Here is a 15488-nt window from a genome sequence, read left to right as displayed (position 1 = left end):
ATTGAAGTTGTAAATTTTATTAAGGACTTAAAATGATTTTTTATAGGTGTAGATTGATGAAATGATAGAATATATTTTTTAAAAAATAGAAATGCACTTATATTATTACTACAAATATGATAATTATGTTGTAATAGAGAGGAAGAGTTATTGGTGACAGGGAAAAACTAAATTTAATGAATGGTTTGTTTTTTTTTTTTTTGGTGGTGTTAAAGTATCTTGCTGAATTGGTAATGATTTTGGTGATCTGAATTACTTAAATGAATAATTTTTACTAATATGGAGGAGATGGATTGTTTATAATAGAGTTTGTGGAGTTAGAGAAATTAATATTCGTTTACTTATATCTGAATATTAGCCTTGGTTATATCTGAATATTAGCCTTGGTTTGGGAAGTCCGGGGGGGTGGGATATAATATTGTGTAATAATATTGTGTAATACTGGTGTTGTTTTTTTTATGATGAAAACAATAAAATTTTATATTGAAAAAAAAAAAAAAAAGATGAAGCACAGTTATTTTTTATAGAAGTTCAGGTGTAACTCCATTGTTATCAGGTTTGATATTTGTTCATTAATGGATGCCTTATTTTTCTCCTTCTACCAGCTATGACCATCTGGTTGCCCAGATTACACTTTAGGTAATACTTGTAATTTTCTTCTGAGTGTATACATACGTTACATCAGAATTAGGCCAAACACTTATTCTTCTCCTTAGGCCTCCATTATTTTAGATTTTAGGGGAAATGGTGATCCTGAAGCAAGAAAGGATACATTCATACGTGCTAAAATGTTTTTCACTTTAGGGACTAGAAGGAAGCTCCAATTAAGTTTCAGGTTCTTTTCAATTAATTTATCATTGACCTTTAGCATTCATGGATTTAAAAACATATATTTTAAAAATGTGATCATTCACCACAATATCACTGAATATATAAAATCTGACCCTTCATAAAAGCAGTGAGAATGTTGTTACCGAATTAGGTCCAGCAATGCATCTGCAGAACTCATTATTGGCTTCGCACCTTCTTCAGTAACTTCCTTCTGGGCTGCTCCACCAGGATGGATAATAGAGACCATAATGATTCCCACAATTACAGCCACAAATGTAGTCCACAGATAGTAAGTGATTGTAATGATGCCTAATCGACTAGACGTTTTAGCATCCAGAGCTGCTAGTCCTGACATCAGGCTGTTGAAAGAAAACACAAAGTACTGTATGTCTTTTTTCCTTCTTATTTGATTAGGTCTATTACTATATCCAGGGAAAGGGCAACAGATTTCGATCTAACCTTTCTTTGAGCAAAGATGATTAAAAGAAGACTTGCTTTAGGCCTCTTTTGCAGGAGACTATAGCAAGGAGCTGATCGGGAAAGAGCAGAAAACCATATTTGAAACCTAGATGTATGTGGTTAATTCATACTTTGTATTCAAGTTTCAAGACTTAAGTTAAATTAAAATAGGGGATTCACATGGACTCATCCCTAAAGATTTGTCTGTTGTATGTTATTTAAGCAAACAAATGTCTTAATTTTTCCTAATCCCACCCCAAAATTTTCTTCATATTTCTTTTTTATTATTAGATAGGCATATAAAATGGACTGAAATATGTGAGGCCAAACACTATATATATTCTCCATGTATGGTACAGATTACAGCACATCTAAGAAAAAATACCTTTTGCAAGCATTAAGTGCCTCTAAGACTGATCCTGCTACCAATTGAAAAAGCACTTTATAGCTATTTCATCTGCTTGACCTTTGCAGAAAAATGGAGGTGTCACAGGACAGCCATATATGAAAGAGAATGACACTGTAACATTAGATGAATGAGCAATTGTTTATACATTGCTAAAGCTCTATTCACATTATGTATTAATTGTTTTTTTTTGCATAGCTATAATTATTTTTAGATTTGGAAAGTCATAAGAATCCAGGTCAGTCCAATATGATAATGGAGTTTTATAATATATACAAATTCAGATTAAAATGATTGAGATGCTGAATTTTTATAAAATAATTGTTGAATTTCAGTTTAAGGACTCTAAATTAGGCAAAATAATAAGACACTTGTGGCTGATTTAGGGCCATGCTTGTACCAGGTGAAATCCTTAGACAGAATAAAACGGGATCTTCTGTTAAGTATAGAGATGATCTAGGCCAGGGGTAGGCAACCTTGGCTCTTTTATGACTCATGGACTTCAACTCCCAGAATTCCTGAGCCAGCCAGGAGTTGGGAGTTGAAGTCCACGAGTCATAAAAGAGCCAAGGTTGCCTACCCCTGATCTAGGCTATTTGTCTTCTCATTGAAATGGCAAAACTCTCAGATGTCTACAAGTATAATTTTCCAGTGAGGCATCTAGCTATCAAAAGATAACCCAGTTGTTTTATCAGTATAAGTTGCAGCATATCTGAGATGAAATCAGGATTGGCAAAGCTTTCAACACACCTTATTAACAATAGCCAAACTAACAATTATTAATGGTTTCTTTTTTTATAATGTAGTGACTATCATTTAAAGAAGTCATGTTGAAGTAGAGTTTATCCTCCAGCATAAAATAATGTGTCCTGAAAATTAATAATTTTTATATGTATATTTGTCAATTTCTAATATTCCATGTTTTGTTTGTACATCAATGTCAAAATATATGTGAGATTTTATTGTATTTAGTTTCACCGAATATTAGCATATGCCCTCTTTTCTAGAATCTTTATTCTTTAATATCAGATACAAGAAAATTATCCATGATTACAGTTACAAAATAACTTCCCAGATGTTGAGAATATTAAAGTACTCTTTCAAGTAATGAGAAAACAATAGTTGATCCTTAGGAGAAGGCAATGCTTAAAAAAAACAATCATGCTTTTTGCTTCATTTAATGCATTAAAAGTAGCAGATTTACTGTTTAAACAAAACAGGCAAAAGGAAGAAATCAAAAAGCTCCTTTGAAAAGGAAGTTGAGTTGGAAAGACTGAATGTTCCTAAAAGCAGATAAATTAGTCATAATTCTCCCAAAAAGCAGTTGGGAGGATATAAATCTGTTTTTCCTATCTATGTTATAATCTAAGCTTCCAGTTTATAGGGTTGGAGGAAAGAGAGAGAGAGAGAGAGAGAGAGAGAGAGAGAGAGAACAAAATAAGATTCAATGTAAAATTTAATTCACGTTAAGCAAAAAAATAATCAAACTTGAATACTTTGGAAACTAGTTACAGAGCATTGTGGAAAACTAGTTATCAGCATTCCACCACCCCAAACTACAAGTAGTTCTCAACTTACAACCATTCATTTAATTACCAAAGTTACAACGGCACCGAAAAAAATGACTTATCACCGTTTTTCACATTGATGAGTGCTGAAACATCCTCATCGGCACATGACCAAAATTTGGATGTTTTGCAACTGGCCTGTACTTATGATGACTGCAGTGTCCCGGGATCATGTGATCACTTTTTGAGACCTTCTGACAAGCAGAGTCAATAGGGAAGCCAGATTCAATTAACAACCGTGTTACTAACTTAACAACTACAGTGATTCACTTAACAAGTGGCAAAACTCACTTAACAACTGTCTTGCTTAGCAATGGAAATTTTGAGCTCAATTATGGTCATAAGTCAAGGACTACCCATAGGAATCTTCAGATGTAAATCCTACAATAATTCCAAGACAAATTAACATTTATTTGGTATTAAAAAGTAACAATTTCTGTTACTGTTTCTTCAAAATTCCACACCCCTCGCTTCCAACCCATGCTAGAGAGCCTTGTTTACTGAACCTCTTGTGCTAAAACCAGTTCAAAATCTGATGCTCCAACTTCCTTCTGCTAAGTCCTCTTCCTGTATTTATTTAATGTTTATTATTACAAACCACATTTAATATTTTCAACTTCTTTTGCAAACTAGGTAGTCTTCTACTTCCAAAGATACAGTGTAGAGTTCAGGTGTGGCTACTAGCACTGCACAAGGCATGTAGTTTCCTTTCTAACGTTAAACTACGGAATTTGCTGACATCTGAAGTGGTGATCTGTCGCATTGTAAATAGGTTTAAGAGAGGATTAGACAAATTCAGGGAAGGATTAGACAAATTTCACCTACCCTCTGGAACATCTTGCCCCCCCTGATGTGAGGTCATCCCCACCCTCCTGACCTTTTGTAAGGGCCTAAAGACCTGGCTCTGCCAATTGGCTTGGGGACCCAATGGGGGAACATCATAGTGAAGGTGATTAATTGACTAACAACAGGTCCCACCTCACCCCCTTCCTGCCCCCGCCCTCCCCATCTGTAATTGGATTTTAGCAGTTGGTATTAATTTATGTGTGTGTGTGTGTGTAGTATTTATGATTGTAAGCTGCCCAGAGTTACCCTGTAGTAAGATGGGTGGCAAATAAATAAATAAATAAACAAACGAATGAATGAATGAATGAATGTAAAGGCATACAATTCTATAAGGTTTCTATGCTTTTGTCAGCTGCTTCTGGGATTTTTAAAAAAATTTTTTAACTACTAAGCCTTGTTTACAATCCTGAAATTTCCTGATGAACTTGTATTTACTCTTTTCCAAGATCAGTTATGGCCGATCACCTCTTATGACAGGTATTTTGTACTAAACAACAAAGAAATAACGGAACCTGTTTCCAAAGATAGCAATTTTGTCTACTACATACGGTATAAAATTTACTTCTTACAATGCCTAGAATTGTACACAGACAACACTAGCATAAAGAAGGAATGGCCTACATTAAACTTCAGAAGTCAAGTAGAAGCTATTGCCTCATGGTTTCCCTGTTGTTTCAAGTATTTATTGAAAAGATGGAAGTGGAGCTGAACCCACACGAGACTTCATAAAGATAAGCTCAATACTTTCAGCATGTCAGCTAGCAAAAAGTTATTAAAATGGTGATAATATGCCTACCTATTCCATAAGGCTAAATAAGGTATCTGGAACTTGGCACATGAAAATATCTTCCAAATGTTAGTTTGAACCATTTTCCAGAGTGACCATCATTAAGACAACTTAATTCAGTGTTCCATTCTTTCTGAACAGTGGCAAGGAAACTAGCTAAAAGGTTCACAAATCTGATATGTACATGGAATTTAGGTTTATCTAAATTCATCTGTGCTTTAGCTCTTTGCTTAATTCATTGTCTCAATTTCTGAATGGTGGAAGCCTCAAATGTAATAACTCTGGAAAAGGGAAACATAAGGGGCTGACCATAAACCGATTCAACTCATGCCTCTCCCGCTTGTTCTGTTCCATCCCCCACCAGGAGCCATCTGGATATTGCTTTGAAACGGATGGATTATGGATGGACCTATCAGAGGGGATTAGAGTGATTAGAAAGACAATAATCCTGTCAAGAAGTAATGGTCCAGCATTACCAACCAGCAGTTGCTACAGCATACGTGCTTGTTTTCATTCATTCACCTCTTGATTATATTTTCATTGAATTTCTCTTCATAATTGCTTGCTATGTAAATACCTCTCCCAAATAAATTGAAGCTTTCTTTATTAAAACAATGTTAACAGTATTAGATGTAACCTGATTATGGGGTTGGCAGAACCGAAATACCAGCTCCTGTGTTACAACATAATTATCAGTTTAGCAATTGTCTCATAAATAAAACTGGATATTACAACACTGAACTGTGTACTGATGTTTAAGAAATTAATCCCTTTCTTATCCCAGCCTTGTTTCAACAAACAAAAGATGCTTGAAACCTTGAATCTAAAAAGTGAAAAATAGAAACAAAGTTAGGAAATGAATGAAACACTTTATAACTGACTAGACAATTCTACTCATTTTGGTTCTTGCTGCCATCAACTTCTACATTCTATATTTTCAAAAATGAGAATTAGAACATTTTTGCTTTGTTTTCAAAGCAATCTTGTAGGAGGTCAAATTAACATAGCAGGTTGTGCTGAAATAAATGCAGAAAGAAGCTTTAAAAAGGAATGGATCGTGAAAGATGGTCTATAATTGGAATGTGGAGCCTGGAATAATGGTTTCTAGGCTTCTGATCCTGATCAGAGAAACCTCTCTCATCAGGCAGATGAAATGGTTTCTTGGGCACCAAGTTGGGTTGAGCCATGACAGATTTATGATCAACCATATTTTAAGCAGACCAAAAAACAAAACAAAAAGCAAAACAAAATAACAACTTGGAGTGTAATAGGAAAAATCAGCTAAAGGGGATCAACTATGTAAACGGGCAGTTCCACGACTTTATTTAACTCTGGCTCTGGACCTATCTGACAAGTTGATTATTTCAAGAGCCAAGTCATCTTTTTTTCTGGCTCTGATCTTTTCTTGGCAAACCTGGAGTTTCTGGGTGGTCCCTTTTCTTACTTCTGGTTCCAGAGTTTTAGGCTCAAGGAAGCCACTCCACTTCAAAGCAGTCACTTGAAAAAATAAAGCAAAAACTATATACCTCTGCCAGCTAGTCATCTGCTGAAGATAAGGGGAAACAGTGTTCCACAGTGACCCTGACAGTCTTCTGAAAACTGGGCAAAACAGAACTTTTCCAGAGGGCTTTTAATTATAGCAATTAGTTAAGAGAGCCATAAATGGTTAATTCTTGATTGGGATGCTGCTGGTTTAAATTAATCTTATGATCATGTTTTTACTACTTTGTGTTGTTGCATTGTGAATGTTTTTATTTCTGTGCTCCACTAAGATTCACAATGTTGTGCTTGTTTTTAAAAAATCCAATGAATAAATAAACCAAATTCTTCATTTCACTCCAGCTCCACTAGCTACTTTGGGAAGAGTTGATTTGTTTTTAATTTAAAAAAAGCCAAATCACCTGTAGCTGCCCTTAGTGTGGTATCTGCTTGCACTGCTTTACCCTGCCTTTACAGCCACTTTCTCAACATGCAATCATGGTTAGAGAGATTGGGAAAAGCATCTCATAACACAACTATTGCTATGGTATCATTATACCTTCAGAACATTTATATTCAAAGTAGTTCAGACTGTTGCAGGAATCAACACTGACTCGAAGGCACAAACTACTGTAAATAAAGTTATGGTGAAAAGAAGGCTTAAATATTTCCTTTTCCCCACCAAATCACAGTTACGTGGATAGCTTCTTATCCAATATTTTTCTCTGGACTGTTTTCTGCAATATACAAATATACAAGTACTACTGTATATAATATTTTGACTCATTTTTAATTGGGTTTTCTTAATCTAGTTTTAGGACTTGTTGGAGAACATATCACATTTTAGGTCATATTTATGCAGAAATATTGAAAATTCAAAAGGTCATAAATTTTTAAGCACCGCTGTATATAGTGGAAAACATGCAAGAAGCAAAAATTAAAATGCTACAACTATGGTAGAAGTTAATTCATGTACATATTTTAAGATTATCATTATTTTTAAGTCTGCTAATGAATAAACATCTTTGTGATTGTGCAATTGTGAATAGTAGGCTAAGCTGTTTCTCACAATTATAAAACTCCCACATAATAAAAACCTGGCTGATGATCTATCACTAATGCCAATCTCAATGAAGAAAAGAAGTTGTGAAATAGTGTAAAGCCATTCTCAGAAATAAGAATTATAACAAAATTACACTGGAACACAAATAACACAACTATGCACCAAAATCACATTTAAAAAAAACATAGGATTTTATTGAAAAAAAACACACACCCCAAGATAAATTGGGGAGGGTATCATGTACTGTGGGGGGTGAGCCAAAACCTGAAAAAGCCTTTCTTAATGGATATCAGATATCAGATTCTGCATTAAGTTTTGGGGAAATGTATTCTGGCCATGGCAATATATGGCACTATGTTGGATTATGTGGTCTATTTCAGCATAATGTTGGTCTAACTCAGATGATTATACAAGAGTTTTAGGACTTGGCTAGTCTAAGCCCTAAAATTCTGCACATAACAAGTGGAATTGGAACATGCTATTAAATACGGACCTAAAATCTCTAAAGAAACTTGTGTGTTTTTCCTGAGGACCTGTAGAGCTGCTAATTTATTCAAGGCAGATTGTGCCTGGAATATCTTTTGTTTTTGTTTTAAATTTAAACATTTTAAAACAGAGTAAATAACTACAAAAAGAAGAAAAGAAAAATAAATAAATAAAATATAAAATATCAGTAAATAAACAAGAAGTTTTCAATGGCCACAAAAACTAAACTTCAGTGTTTAGCTAATTTGATTGCGTAGAACTGTGTGTGTTGTATCATTTTTATAGCAGGGGTCTTCAGACTTGGCCCTTTTATGACTTGTGGACTTCAACTCCCAGAATTCCTCAGCCAGCGTGCCTGGCTGAGGAATTCTGGGAGTTGAAGTCCACAAGTCATAAAAAGGCCAAGTTTGAAGACCCCTGTTTTACAGAATACTTAAAACTTCTGTACGATTCTGAACAAAATGTTAATATCACCATTATTTAGCACTATTCCAAAGATAAATGCACATATTATAATCATATAATAAAAACAAAGTAAAAACAGAAAAAAACAATAAAACATAATTAGAAAAATACCTAATTTCAATTTCCCTTACATTGTACTCTTACTGATAATTGCATTCACCATGCTTATAAGCATTTAAAGTAGATTTTTTTCATTACAGTCCTTACAACAATTGTTTTCCTGTAAAAATCCTATTCTACATTTTTACATTTGCCTTATTGTATGATGTATCATACATCGGGGAACCATTTTTGTTTAACTCTAATCCTCCAATAGTTACATTGTAATTGTTTCTTTATAATTTTGAATCTATTGAATTTATAATGCATTTTTGACTGTTCTGTCTCTGTGTCATATTTTAATAGCAATTTCTATATATGTCATAGTAGGACACAAGTATTTTTAATTATAGTTCTTTCACATTTCTATTTTAAGAGCAAAGAAACACTTTCAATAAACAATAACTTTTGAGAGGAATCAAAGGCAGATCATAACAAACAGAAAATCTTGTGTTCCTAATTTCAAATATCATTTATTAGCACTAAAACAACAAAACAGATAGCTGCAATAGCAATTTTATTCAGTAATAAAAATAAGAAAAGCAGAAAGTAGTAAAACCAGTGCAGTAGAACAATCTTCATCCCAATATCTTTAAAAAAATTATGGCTTTTGCCATCTCCTGCATGTCTATCACGGTAAAATCAAAAGTGAGCTCTCTTCAACATTAATTCCAAAGGGAGATAAAGCCATCGAAACCCCTAGATGTGATCCTAAGGCATATACCATAGGAAGAATTCAGAAAAATGACACATAAGAGGCAAAAGACCACTGAAATGCAGTTGGCAGGTAGAGAGCAGTGTTTTTCAAACTTGGGCATTTTAAATTGTATGGATTTCTAGAACTGGGGAATGCAAATTCATATATGCTGAAACACGTTAGTACAGGAGCCAAGATAATATCTGTACAGTAACATCTGTCACTTAAACATGGCTTGTGGCTACTATCACACATCCCTAGAAGAGCCTACCCAAAAGCAAGTCCCACCAAATCCAGTCAGATCTACTCTGAGAAAAGTGGGGATAAGATTAAAACCCCCGAGGAATGTCAACAGAGATGTGCCAGTCCTTAAAAACTTTAGAACTGAACAATACTACAGCCTAAATATACAAACCTATAAATGTATTTTTAAACATACTGGTAGAAAAATCAATGATTTTTTTGAAGTCATCTGTAAACATAGTAATCTCTTTTTTGTACAAATCCTTTGAAAAGAAAGATTCATTTTTGTTTCATTAAAAAAAATTGCTACAACTTTAGGAGCCTGCTACTACAGGCAGAGTGAATATGAAATATGAGCTGGGAGACAGGGGATGATACTGTTTAGCATAGAAAGCCACCCAAAGTCTAATGGAGTTGGGCAGCTTCTAAATCAAATGAATGAAGCAAGCAAGCAAGCAGGCAGACAGACCGTGTCTCTAAATCAGTGGTGGCGAACCTATGGCACGGGTGTCAGAGGCGGCACTCAGAGCCCTCTCTGTGGGCACGCGCACCGTCGCCCCAGTCCTAGGCCTTCAGCTGGGTTTTATAAAACCTTTTCGCTTTAGGCCTCCGCCGCCATGTGCAAAAAAAAAAAAAGGTTGAATCAATCAGTCAATTTCAACTTCTCGCGGGGAAAAAAAAGATCTTGCAAAGTTGGAATTGATTGATTGAACTTTTTAGTTCCACCCAGTCTGCTGTTACCACTGCAGCCATGCCCACCCAATGGGCCACACCCACCCAATGGGCCACACCCACCCAATGGGCCACACCCACCCGGCACCCGACGATGCATAAGTGGGTTTTGGGTTGCAGTTTGGGCACTCGGTCTCTAAAAGGTTCGCCATCACTGCTCTAAATTAAAGAAACACACAAAGCCCAGGAGAGACATGCTGGAATATACATCCCAACCAATGCAGGAGGAGAATGAAAAACAAATATGGCTGATTTCCTGAGGTTGCAGAGCAGCTTTTCTGCTAATGGTGGTGTTCCAGCAGTGGTTTGCAGCTGACAAAAACAAAACAGATGTGATGTACACCCTTCATGGAGAAGATTTCCTTATATATGAATACATGCATATGTGAATGAATATAGGTAGGCTTCAACTTACAAGCAAAATAGAGACCAAAACTTCCATTGCTAATCAAGGCAGTTGTTAAGTGAATCATGTGATTGTTAAGTGAATCTGGCTTTGCCCATTGACCGTGCTTATTGGAAGCTGACTGGGAAGGTTACAAATGGTGGTCACATGACCTTGGGACAGTTGCCAAATGCCCAAATTTTGATCACATGACCATGCAGATGTGTGCAACGGTTGTGAGTGTGACAAATGGTCATAAGTCACTTTTTTCAGTGCCATAACTTTGAATGGTCACTAAATGAATGGTTGTAAGTCCCCAACCTTTCCAGCTGGGCGAACTGGTTGAGGCAGCACTAGGGTGGGGGTGGGGAAATGGGATGGTTTCATGTGTGCACGTGTTCTGTTTGCACAAATGCAGCTTCGCGCATGCACTCTCCCACCACTTCCATGGCCCACTTCTGAACAGGCTGTGGCCCAGCCCTGGGCCACGGACCGTGGAGTGGGGACCCCTGTGTATATGTATTACACAGCATTTTTAGATAAATCCAATTCTGAAGGACTCTAGGGAGTGCAAAATAAAAATTTAAAATTGATATTCAGTAATAATACGAAAGAGAGTATGAGAGAGATGTCCCTTATTACCTCAGTCTGAGGACACTTTGAAAATAATATCTTATACTTGCTTACAAAAACTGTATGTATCTCTGCAGGGATGGGATTCCACAAAATAAGGACTTCTATTAAGATAACCTTTCATCTTGTCCAAGCTCCACAAATCTCAAGGAAGGGAGAATCACAACAGGCTCTTCCTAGGCAATCTTAGTAGACTGACAGATTCCATTCCATTAGTAGACAGACAAGGCAAGGCATTGTCTGATACATTTCAGTGTTGTGCAATGTAGACCTTTAAAAGTAACCACCAACACTCTTGACCTGGGCCCTAGGTAGACCTAGACGTGACTGTAAACCTGTTAGAAATCAGCAGGCTACTTCTATGTCAACTTATATTTTAAGCATAATTGTAACACTAATAAGAAATATATACTCAAACAATTTAATAATGGTTGGAACACAAGTCAATGCTTCTTGAGGATATTTGTGATGCCACCTGCCTCAAAAGAAATGGTAATATGTCCTCCCTTGATCCAGCCTTGCTGAAAATCTGTTACCATCTCCAACCACTCATATTTGTGAGGGTTCAACTACAGAGAGTCTTTATGAAGCGGATTATCTGCATCCATTTCAGTCTGGATTCAGACAGTCAGGGGTTAGATGATGTCTGCTGATTGTGTGGCTGCCTATCTTCTATTTAGATGTATTTTTGTATTAGTGTTGCTTGATGTTTTTATATTTATAAAATATATTTTATATTTTGATATTTTATAGCCACCCAGAGTCACTTTTCAGGGTGAGATGAACAACTTATATATTAAAAATATAAATATAAATATAAATAAATATTTTATATTTTGCATAAACAGGAGTCATACCTAACTAAGTACATTTACTTATTTTTAAATCAGAAAATTATCAAAAATTTTGACTTTTGTTTTAAATATAATAAAATCCTCAAGGTGCTTCTACATTTTAACTTCCTTCTACCCCTCAATGTCCTCTTCTGCTTTTCTCACCAACATTAAAACATGAAGTTTCAGAGATGATCAAGTGTTATTGTTGGCAGGCTCCAGTTGTGGTATGCTGTTTTCTGACTTACTATACAGTAAATTAACTAAACCATAACTCAAATTAAACCTTTACTGTTGTAACGTGTTGTAGCAAGTGATGAACTAGGATGATTTAGTTGTCAAATTTGCACACTATTTAAGTATATGAAGAACACTCAGTTCCAAAATTGTTTTACATTTCAGTCACTTAACCTTGATTCTAGTATTTCTTTTCATCCTGCTAGCTTTTGGAAACTTTTGCAGGAAAGGCACCTTAAAGAAAAACTGCAATATTAACCATTACCATATCCCTCATTATAATACTGTAGCTGATACTCTCGTCACCTCTCGCCTGGACTACTGTAATGCTCTCTACATGGGGCTCCCTCTGAGGAGCACCCGGAGACTCCAACTGGTCCAGAATGCGGCCGCGCGGGCGGTGTTGGGAGGGACTCGTCGCTCCCATGTGACACCGCTGCTGCGCGAGCTGCACTGGTTACCAGTGGTCTTCCGGGTGCGCTTTAAGGTGTTAGTNACAGCTGGTAATATTTGGTTTTAATTCGGCTTTTATCGGGGTTTATTTTTTGTATTTCTGTATTTTTGTATTTTGCATTTTTTGTATTGTGTGTATATTATTTGTTTTTAATATGCTGTGAACCGCCCTGAGTCCTATGGGAGAAGGGCGGTATACAAATTAAATTATCTATCTATCTATCTATCTATCTATCTATATGGCATCATAAATATGAACTTTGCAATTAAAGAAATAGAATGTATTATTGTTTCTTCACAGCCTTAAGTGCACAGAAGTATTTTTCTGTAAATTCTTATATGTACATCATGCATGGAAAAACAGAGAAAGTTTCCCAGATTATTTTGCAGTATAAAAACAGGGTCATGAACAGTTGTAATATAGCTCTTATAAAAGGGACCAGAAGATTTTTGCCTTGCAACTTTTGAGGCAGCAAACATTATAAAATATATATTTTAATCCTGGTTCCAATATAAGGGCTTATTTAAACTTTGAAGCCCCATTTTTATACAATTCTTACATGGATTCCCAGAGATATAATGTATATGAATGTCTTGGAAGTTGCATGCAGCCAGTGGGTTGTCCACTACTGGAATAATCATCTATGTTAATTGATATCTTTCAGCTTAATAAATTGTAGCTAAAAGATATCTCTACTTAATGCATCAATTACATATGCAGCCATTGTGATATCAAGAGCTAGTATACGTTTAAGACCAAATGCACATTTTTTTAAAAAAAGAAGTCATTTTAATAATGAATGATTGTGACCAAAGAATTAATAGAGGGGAAAAGAGATCCCTTTCTCTATACCACCTACTTCCCTTTGTTAAGTTCCTCCAAATATATATATATTATCTGGATTAAATAGGAAAACTAGTCACTGTTTCTGCCAAAATAATATTCATACAATGTTATTTTGAATGAATCATCTAAAAACTATACAAAAAAAACAATTGAACTGATATGATATGGGCTAACCTACCTTGAAACAACCAGAGGCAGAATCAACATTTTCAACATTCTCATCAATAATTCTCCAGGAAATTGGAAATAACTAATTTCCTAAGGAAATAAGGAAATGGACAAATTGATTTTTTAAAAAAGCATTTATCTCAAAATAAGATGCTTTGATATCTACATTATTATTTTCTTCTTCATTACAACAGCATAAGAAAGAAAGGATGGAATGATGAGGAAATGAACATATATTAAGGGTATTAATAATTGGCTTGCTTTGAAATGGTGATTTTAATACTCCTTGGGTTCTCAGATGAATGATATGTTTAGTATAAAAACTATGAACCTAGGAAAGAATTTAGTTTAGCTATTGTTGGGGGGGGAGTACTAAATCCATTGACTGCCAGACCTATCTGTCTATATCTCAGTTAAAACAAACTGAAACAATATAATTCATCAGAAGACATCAGAACCTTAAGCTACTCATAATTCTGCGTATCAAAAACTCATCAGGGATTAATGAAGCAGGTGTGAAGTTCATAGTTTGATGCTGTAGAAGAGTCTCTCTTATGCTCCTAGTTTTCTTGGTGATGGGACATGCCTCAGAAGCTGGTGAATAACATGTGAACATGTTCATAAGAGAGGCTCTGCTCATTCAGATACCTTGACCACAGACCTTTTAAGATTTTCTAGGTCAAAACCTGCAATATTCAAGAAACCTCTCCTTGTGTCCAGCTTTTCACAGTGTTAACCTCCCAAGTTATCTATTTCACATAGCTGCTTGAATGCAACTAGATCAGAGCTATACCAGCTAAATAGATGGCAAACCAGAAGAATCTCCATGCTGTCATATTGCTTGCTTTCCTGATGTGTACTTACATATTTTGCCATGCTAAACAATTCCCTCACAAAGTGAATGGATCCATGATGGATAATTGTGACTCTATTTTACTCACAATAGGGGAGACTAATTCATATTTCTCATCTTCAGCCAGCATCTTTGGGCCAACCATGGTACAACATTTTCTCTTTGTTGTTTTAAAAAGAGAAAATTCCTGTTATTTTTAAAATTAGGTAATAAACCACTTCTAGCTAGCTTGACCAGCATGAACTGTAAACAGTGGGTAAGGTGGGAGGAAGCATAATCAGATGAGTTCCTCAGGTTGTTCTAAAACATACTTTCTAGAATAATTTCATTTGCTAACAAATAAATTTATTTTTATTTATTTATTTATTTATTTATTTATTATTAAGATCAACAAAACTGTTTCAAAGTAAATGGCTTGAGGAATGTAAGTATGTTATATATTAGAAAAGAACATACATTAGCTTCACTGGGAACAGTATATTTAGACATACCATGAATTCACAACAATGCAAGGTTTTTTAAAGGTTCCTTCCTTTTGAACATCTTCAGTATTTAACATTTTATACATTTAATTTTGCAAAAGGCTTGTAGTTTTCAACGCCTCAGCTTTTCAACCATTAAAAAAAATAATAATCTAAAGACAGCTTTAGTTTTCAGAACAAGATGTCTTATTTTGCAATATATCTAGTCCGGAAAATGTCCCTCATGGACAACTCCTGTTTTGTTTTATGAATCCTTTGTTCCTCCAATGATGCTCTACCTGCTCAGATCACTAACCTGCTGAGAAAGGCGCCTTGTCCTCAGAAAGAATCCAAGAAGACATCCCACTATGACAGATAACACTGAGAGAACGAGTAAACCATTCCTTTTGCAAACATCCTTGACCCGACCTAGCATTGTTTTGAAAGTCACTGCCAT

At 35.3% G+C, this 15488-nt stretch overlaps 1 protein-coding gene across 1 annotated transcript in view; it reads right to left on the bottom strand.

Annotated features, from left to right (window-relative positions):
* SLC1A7 (solute carrier family 1 member 7) overlaps nt 1-15488 on the bottom strand; it is a 42419-nt gene extending 26931 nt beyond the window's left edge. Inside the window, exons 1-3 of the mRNA XM_015810917.1 lie at nt 15348-15488; nt 13728-13807; nt 975-1190 (exon numbers count right to left, since the gene is read on the bottom strand). Of these exons, the coding sequence (XP_015666403.1) occupies nt 975-1190; nt 13728-13807; nt 15348-15488 (437 nt within the window). The remainder of the gene's footprint in view (nt 1-974; nt 1191-13727; nt 13808-15347) is intronic.

The sequence above is a fragment of the Protobothrops mucrosquamatus genome, unplaced genomic scaffold (genome assembly GCF_001527695.2).
Source record: "Protobothrops mucrosquamatus isolate PMUCROS unplaced genomic scaffold, P.Mucros_1.0 scaffold24, whole genome shotgun sequence".
Taxonomy (NCBI): Eukaryota; Metazoa; Chordata; class Lepidosauria; order Squamata; family Viperidae; genus Protobothrops; species Protobothrops mucrosquamatus.
The sequence above is the reverse complement of the archived record's forward strand: the minus strand, read 5'-3'. Positions and strand labels throughout refer to the sequence as shown.